This window comes from Seriola lalandi, unplaced genomic scaffold (assembly GCF_002814215.2).
Source record: "Seriola lalandi dorsalis isolate HSWRI2012SDOR001 ecotype SW California unplaced genomic scaffold, Sedor1 jcf7180002054981, whole genome shotgun sequence".
In the NCBI taxonomy this organism is placed as follows: domain Eukaryota; kingdom Metazoa; phylum Chordata; class Actinopteri; order Carangiformes; family Carangidae; genus Seriola; species Seriola lalandi.
This window is the reverse complement of record NW_019525661.1, coordinates 1621512-1630188: the sequence shown is the minus strand read 5'-3', so window position 1 is coordinate 1630188 and position 8677 is coordinate 1621512. Positions and strand designations below refer to the sequence as shown.

At 41.9% G+C, this 8677-nt stretch overlaps 1 protein-coding gene across 1 annotated transcript in view; it reads left to right on the top strand.

Moving 5' to 3' along the window:
* LOC111648391 (general transcription factor II-I repeat domain-containing protein 2-like) overlaps window positions 1–7880 on the top strand; it is a 27460-nt gene extending 19580 nt beyond the window's left edge. The window contains exons 3-4 of the mRNA XM_023398257.1: window positions 7218–7580; window positions 7761–7880. Of these exons, the coding sequence (XP_023254025.1) occupies window positions 7218–7580; window positions 7761–7880 (483 nt within the window). The remainder of the gene's footprint in view (window positions 1–7217; window positions 7581–7760) is intronic.
* The last annotated feature ends 797 nt before the right edge of the window (window positions 7881–8677 follow it).

Sequence of the window (8677 nt, the reverse complement as noted above, 5' to 3'; positions counted from 1 at the left end):
AATTCACTTACTGTTTTGCAAATTTCGAGGATGATTCGAGAAATGTACCAAAGCGATTGAGAAAAACTGTAAAATTTATTTTGGGTAAATTCGGTGTTATAATAGTTAGATCAATCGAAAAAATAATCAATAGATTAATCGAAAAAACTGATAATCGTTAGGTGCAGCCCTACTTTTGTACCTCCAGAATACTATTAGTTCCACTTACTGCAGCCTGGAGGAGAATGGTGTCTCCTGAGCTTCAGGTGTGGATCAAAGCACATTATCCAGAGACAGCAGCTGTGGCGGCCATGTTTGTTATTCAATTCTTTACGTCTTTTCTCATGTGCAGCACTGAAAAACACCAGCACCATCAGAGGCCACAGGGGTCAGGCACCAGTGTCTGTGTGGACAAGAGCACCACACTACATCCATACGTCCAAAGAACTCTGCTAAGCTGACTCAAATGTGCTTTTTGTCCCGCCATACTGTTGAAGCTGAAATTGACTATGGTCAAAAAATGAAAATGTGTTGAAGTAAATGGACAGGCCCTCCAGACTAACTGATAATGGCAGTGATCGAACTCTGTTAGACAGGCAATTTTTACCATCTAACATTTGTTCTGATAGTTCCTATTTGCTATATGCATGGGGATGAGAAACCTCAACTCACCCAGGAAGTCTCAGAAGTCACATTGACAGAGGAGGCAGAAAAAAGTCAAATGTACAGTTAAAGCAGCAGTTAAATTGTGTCTGATCCACAGATGGGTTTTAAGATCCCCAACAAACACTGTAGACTTGCAAAAATATCATTGATTATGATTCAAGTATGATCCCTTTATTACAGAGAGCATAGGGGAGCCGGCAAGGAAATGAGCCTGACATCATCACAAAGAGCTTTTTCTGCAGAATGGTGTCCTCCATCTTGGCTAAGAGCAGCCAAGCGGTCAGTGGTGCTCCAAGCCTGTTGGAGGCTTTACTTACCTTGGGTCTAATCTATCCCTTGTGACAGCCATCTTGGAAAGCACAAAATCATAGCTCACATTAGACACCACTTTCATTGGCCTGGCCTGCGTGCCATTGCTAAATTCTGCAGGAGTGGCCCTCATTGCCAGATGACTGTGAGGGGATTTTCTCTCGTCCACCTGACGAGTTGCTGACTCAGGTGAGAGGTCAGTATGAGGCCTTAGGTCACTGTGACCCAGCTACTGCTCCTCCAGACGCAGCTGTGCTCTCTGCTGATACTGCTGGTGCCAGAGAACCAAGCTGACATGCTGGACATGCTCCTCCATGTTGCGAGAGAAAATCAGGATGTCATCCAGGTAAACAAAAATGAAGCGATTCAGCATGTCACGTAGGACATCGTTAACAAGGGCCTGGAAAACTGCTGGAGTGTTGGTGAGACCGGAGGGCATGACCAAGTATTCAAAATGTCCAGAGATCTTTCAGTTTAATGCAGTCCCATAGCAGATGGAGCAGAATTCCTTCAGCAGCTAAACGACTAATGCTTTTACTATCATTCACTTTGTACAGCTGTGATGGAGTGTAATATAGTCTGTACAGTGTTTTAAAATGCCTTTATTTGTTGTACGATGGAAGGGCAGTCTTGAATTGTTCCTTGTGTCATTCCAGAAAATATGCTCAATTTTATGGAGGTTTCTTGATGCATTTCATAGGATTAAAACCCAAGATAAACTATATCAGTTCATACATGGTATTTTTTTTTGTCCTAGCCTAAAAAATAAATCATATTGATAACAATAACCAGGAGAGTATGAAAATCATCATATCCCTTCTAAATCTTGTCAAAACACCTCACCTTACGGGAGCTTTGGACTTTTTAGTTTTTTCACTGGCATGTTCTTGAACCTCTCTAAAAGGTTACCAAGTGGAAAACTGTGAATACGGGCGAGCGCACCCACTCCAAACAACCAGTGATGACAGTCTGCCAGTCATTGAGTGTGCTGTCATTGGCTAGTGTTGCCTTGTCAATCATTCTGGCTTGAGAACAGGCATTTACCCTGTTCAATGATACCAAGCAAGGGGGGGTTGAGCATTGTTTTAGCCAGATCGGCCTGCGTAATGGCGTAAATGTCACTGTTTTACACACAGGACGAGCGGATGGACACAGGGAGAGGAGAAGTTAGCAGAGAGGAGACAAGCAACAGAGAAGATAGCAGATACAGTGGCAGAAGTTTGTTGGTTTTGCAGTATTTTAGTAGTACAGGTTTTGCAATGCCTAAGGCTCAGGGCAAGACAAAGTTCACCACGGGTGATCGTGAGGACTCGGAGAGAGAGGAGATGTGTGCTTAAGGCCTTGATGCCGTTTTAGATCGGTGAGTAGAAGGATGATGTCTTTATTCTTGTCTAGATTTTATGTTTCATTGAGTTATGTGGTCTCCATATTTACCCTGACTTCAAATTTAGTTTAAACAAATGGATAGGGATTTGTTTACAGTATCGAAACAACATCACACTTTAGAGATAATGAACTGTGAATGACTGGATATTGGGGATATTTTTACACCACAACCCCTGTATATGTTGTTTGTATGTTGTTTGTATTTCACACTTGCTTTGGCAAGTGTACCTGTGATGTGGCACAAAGGGACAGCTACATAATATATTTTTTGGATATATATACAGTATATATATCTATATATATATAGATTTATATACGTGTGTGTGTGTATATATACACACATATGTACATACACATATACACACACACACACACACACACACACACACACACAGTGAGCTATATTGAGTAATAATCTGATTCATGTGATAAAGGTGTTATGATCCAATTGCAAACTAGGATATGATGTAATTGAATGCACAGCTGTGTACAGTGTTGATTGAAAAGAAAATCGAGCTACAGTTTGACCAATTTTGAAAAGAAAGATGTTGAGACGTCAGAACATCAACGTTGATTCAATTTTCAAAATGGAAAACATTATTCAACATTGATTCAACCTTGATCCGTGCTTTTTTATTATCTATTTCTCTGCCTTTGTGATGGCTTTAGATTTAGTAATGGAAATCCTTTTATGGATCAGGGCTCTTACCTGGATTCACCTCTAATTGTACTCCATGAAAAGAGTATTACTATTATCACTAGTATAATTGTAATTATTATTATGACAAGGATTCCTGAAACATGGTGTCTCAGAGCATGATGCATGGTCAACAGGGACGCCTGTTTGTGTCATGAGAACTTGTCTTTCATCTGTCACATAAATGGCGGGATGTTGATTCCATCATAACTGAAATATATTGATGTACAGACAAATGTATCTCCTTTTTACATCACTCACTGACTTGATCCCGCTTGTCTGGATCAGAGAACACCTTTTTAATTTATCACACCAGTGTGAGCTCAAAACTGCCAGACAGTCAGACAAATTTGACTTATCCCCACATCAATTCAAAGATCCTAGTGACTCCCCGGCTGATTGAGGTTGAGGCTGTTCGACACTACAGGAGAGGAGTTAAGGGACAACACCTCTGTGTTTTCAGGTCACATTTTGTCCAGTGGTAAATTTTGACAGACGCATTGGGGCTGTTGTTGCAGCTTTAACTGAACATGAATTTAAGTGTTTAACATGCAGGATTGATTAGGAATTGAACATGCAGTTACTCACTGTTTTTTTTAGTGTGAGTCATACAACTTCCTTAAGCTTGTTAAGCTACTGTTGAACACTACTAACATAGTCCGTCTGTCAGAGACATGTATGCAACCCATTATAGACTCATTCAGAATCACCTCCTCATGGTTGTCTGCCTCCTCCACTCAGAGTAGTTTCAGGTGACATCCTGTTTATCCAGAGTCATAGAAAATATGATATATAATATAAAACCATTTGTGTGACATTTTGTCATAATTGCTGCGTGAAGTCTTGAGTAATGGCTAAAAAGTGTTTTGTGGGGTCACACTAACCTTGACTTTTGACCTTTGACCATCAAAATCGAATCTGTTCATATTAAGTCCCAGTGGGGATTTGTGCCAGATGCGATTCCTTTGAGGAGTTCTTGAGATTTTGCATTCACAAGGCCAACATCATGTTTTGTGAGGTCACCATGACCTTGATCTTTGACATTTAGCCACTAAAATCTAATCAGTTTGTCCTTGAGTCCTAGTGAACGTTTGTACCAAATTTAAAGAAATTTCCTCAAGGCATTACGGAGATATCCTGTTCACAAGGACAAAAAATGTGTTTTGTGAGGTCACAGTGACCTTGACCTTTGACCTTTGACCACCAAACAGTTCATCGTTCAGTCCAAGTGAATGTTTGTGCCAAATTTGAAGAAAGTCCCTCAAGGCATTACTGAGATATGGTGTCCACGAGAATGGGACGGATGTACTGGTTGATGGACAACCTGAGAATAATATGCCTCCGGCTCTAATGTCGTTGGCGCAGAGACATAAAAATGAATGACATGATCTCCATGAAGATGTATGTTTGTATGTATGTGTGTAAGGATAGTGTGACTCATGCACATTCAGATCATCATGGATGTGTGTGTTTATCTGAATTCATTAAGTTGACTCAAATTACCTTTAAACAGGAGTGAACTGCAAGACAAATGGTGCAAGATTCCAATTCATCGAATCTCACTGTATGAGGCACACAAACATTCAGATAACACTTTTATTGTCTCGCATTACATTTGACTGTTTAACATAATACATACAAACTACTACATACAAACTTACATTAAAAGATCATCATCGGAAGCTGTTATATCATAGTTGTCTGTTTACAAGGACCGCCGCAGAATTATTTTCCAGATCAGTACACACTTGAAATTTTAATCATTGTGTCACAGTTCTGTATCCGCTCAGTAAGTGACTGCACACCACAGGCCAGACAGTCCAAGCATTTACATCAGTTTACATCAGATTAGGTCTGTTCCTCATCCCTTCTGTCCTCTCCGTCGATGAAGAACACACAGTACCCGTCCACACATTGTGGGACAATCCACAAATTTGCAGTTATTATATTTCTACATCCCCTCAGTCAATTCACCACACAGCTTTGGCCACAGCTGAGGTGATATTTTTAAACCGTCACAAAGTGTGCTAATAAGAATCTGATTTATCTTAAATTTGAGAGAATTAATAATTCTAATCCAACTACTGTACAACTTCAGAAAGTCAAGGACATTCAAATGAAGCTTTTTCCTTTTTTTCAAAATTCTTGTAAATGTGTGAGAAAGAATGACCAACACAGATACATGGTAAGATTACAATCACATGAGCAACGATAGCAGAGTCACTGAAAGAACAAGCAGCCATACTGATGCAGGGCACCAATGACCATTTGAAAGAAAGACAACTCCAAATGGAGAGACAGCAGATGCGAGAGAACCAGGAGAGAAAACCTGGAAGATCTCAAGGCCTTGGAGAAGAGGAGAAAAGATCGGCAGCGTTTACAGATGGAGGTCATGTAAATCAATCCTGAGACAGTGCGAGCCCAGGAGCAGAGGAGAGAGACAAATATGGAATACATCCATGAAACCCTGGAGTAGGAGGCTGAATATGAAGCAGACAAATCAAGAGGCAGAAAAAGTTGGTGTGAGCCAGACTAAGCTTCATGCTCGCACGATCCAAGAAACTACAAACAGAGACTGGAGGAGAAAACAGAAAGAGCTGTCTAAAGAAATTTACAGCACGCTGCATAACGTCTCCATAGACATGGCCCAGCTTGGCTGGTGCTCGCAGTACAGGCGGTACAGACGCATCCACTTCTGCTGAAGCCAGTTTGTTTGAGCATTTGAAGCAGTTTTATGAACAAACAAGTGAAGACTCAGACAGATGATATTTATATACAGATTTTAAATGAAACACGTCTGTGATTCTTCAGTGGTATACAATAATTAATTTAGTTTTAGTTTAATTTAGACTGATTTCGTTTTTTAGTTGTGTAAAATAAACTTATTTTAGTTATAACTCATGTGTGATCTTCCCTCCTTTGTCCAGCCTTGAGACAAAATTGGAGGCTCGACTGGGATAAAGTAGTTTGGTAAGATGAAGCTTAGTCTTTGTTTGGTTTGTATTGTGCTACCCCCCTGTGGCAATGGGGGTTTACCAGTTAGTATGTAGGCATTTGGTGCTTTGGTATGGTTTTATCTGCCTCCTTGTTAAAATAAATCTGGGAAGTAGTGTTTTTTTTTTCTTTTTTTTTCGTTTGTTTTTTTTGGGGGGGGGGCATTATTCTAGTCGTTTTTATCTCTGTTTTGGTTGAAATTTGGTATGTGTTACTTCATTGTGCATTTTGGTTTAAGGTGTCTGTTTGGTTACTGGAGTTTTTACCCATTAAGTTTTAGGAGCAGTCTAATCTACTGAAGCAGCAGTGAAAGAGAGTTATATGCTTGGGATCACATCTGTGGCTTTCTGGGGACTTTCTTGACCCCCCCCCCCATCAGTAGCTGCCTGACGACAAGGGTTGAGCTTACATGGTTAGATGTACATTAATTAGCTTAAGTTTGGGTAAAAACTCCAGTTTGTTTGTGTGGGCTACTGTTTGGTTTTGTTGGTGCACATTGGGATTCAGTTCTTTCTGCTTGCGAACACATCAGGGGCCTCTGGGGGGTCGCTGGTCTAACCGGTTGCTTTTCCACCCCACTAATTTAGAGTGTGGTGGGTCAAAGCTTGAATTGCCTTGGATTACTCATGTATGTTTAATTGAAGAGGGAAAAACTTCCACAGGACTCCGATGTTAAAAAGATAAACAAAGTTCTTTAATCCAAAGTTTGTTAAATCTTCTTACAGGATGGTTCAAAGTCAAGTTCTCCTAATCAATAAACTATACTACGGTAAGAAAACCATGTGGCTCGGTCCTTGATTTAGCCTCATATGCCTGAATTCACTTCTAAGACCTCTCAGAGCACAAAGAGCTCTTTCTCTTAAAGTGGCAGTAACCTGTTTCACTGCTCTAATAGAAAGCTACCAAAATGCTACCTTCTTGCAGAATATCTTTCTTACATCAACATGAATTAGATCAATGAATTTTAGCTGACTTTTCACAAATTTTTATGACTACACTTATTCAATGAAATTACTTTACTTTACTTTACTTTATTTTAATAAACATTTTCTTTCAAACAAAAATATAGACTGTGCTTATTTATTGACTTAGACTTATATAAACTTAACTTGGCTCCTACATAGAGTGTATATGTCATAGTTTGCCATGGCGGACATTTTATGACTCCCAAGTCTCCAGCTTCCAGTCCAAGCCACAGTCCCAGGTCTCCAGCTTCCAGCCCAAGCCACAGTCCCAGGTCTCCAGCTTCCAGTCCAAGCCACAGTCCCAGGTCTCATGCTTCCAGCCCAAGCCACAGTCCCAGGTCTCCAGCTTCCAGTCCAAGCCAAGCTTCCAGGTCTCCTGCTTCCAGCCCAAGTCACAGCCCCAGCCTCCCAGCTATCCAGAGCCTTTGCTGTCCTGTCCTGAGACGATCATACTAGCTGACGCATCAGCTGTTTCAGGGTCAGGGGTCCTGGTCAACTCCTCCCTTGTTCCCGAGTTGGTGGTTCTGGACAACATCTCACCTGCTCCTTGTGTCGTGTCGGTGGTCCAGCTTAATCTGATTCTGGTTCCTGGTTTGTGGTCCGGCCGACTCCTCTTCCTGATTCCCTGGCGGCGGTCTGGCTGACCCCTGCTCCTCCTTTCCAGTCGGCGGTCCGGCCTGTTCCTGTGCCCCAGTGGGTGGTTCGGCCACCTCCTGCTCCTGTTCCCCAGTCACCAACCCAGTCAATTCCTGTTTACCCTCTAGAGGGGCTCCGCCTGCGATGCCGGCCTCCTGCTCGCCCTCCAGAGGGGCTTCGCCCGTGACGCTGGCCTCCTGCTCGCCCTCCTGCTCAACCTCCTGCTCGTCCTCTTGCTTGCCCTCTAGAGGGGCTCCGCCTCCAGCTCCTTTCCTTGCCTGTTTACTTTCGTTCCTGTTCCACTGGCCCTGGATTTGATGTTGGAACTAACTTGAAATTGCTTCCCAAGTTTACAGAAAAAGATCCAAACCTGTTTTTTCCTTTGTTTGAGCAGCTGGCAGAGGCCCGGGACTGATCAGACAAGGAGTGCACATTGTCATTACATTGTGTTCTTACAGGTAAAGCACAGGAGGCCATTGCTTCTTTAACTGTGCCGCAGAGCAAAAAGTATGATGTTGTGAAGTCAATGGTGTTGCAGGCTTGTGATCTTGTTCCAGAAGCCCATCTGCAACGTTTCAGGAAATTAAGAAGGAAAGAACATCAGACTCATGTTGAATTTGTGCGTGAGTTTAATCACTGATGTTCTGCATCAGAGTTGCACTTGAGCAATTTAAAAACTGTGTGCCAGACAATATTGCTACGGAGATAAATGAACGAAAAGTGAAAACGCCCCAAGAAACAGTTTTGGCCGATGAGTATATTTAGACTCATGAAAATACATTTGGTGATGCCAGTGTTAATGTGAATCAAAGTAGTTGCTCAGCGCACCTTGGTAAATCTTTTCTCTCGCATGGGAAGTCTGGTTCTGGCAGGTCTGAACGTACAACTTGGAAGAAAAACAATTCTGGTTGTGCTTGTAGTTATTGGCAATGAAAAGGACATTGGAAAAATGAATGTCCTTCACTGAAAGGCGAAGCAAAGTTTGCAGGTAATGCGCAAGTAAAGCCTGCTGCTTTGGCTGCCCCTGTTTTTTCACCCCTGCTGA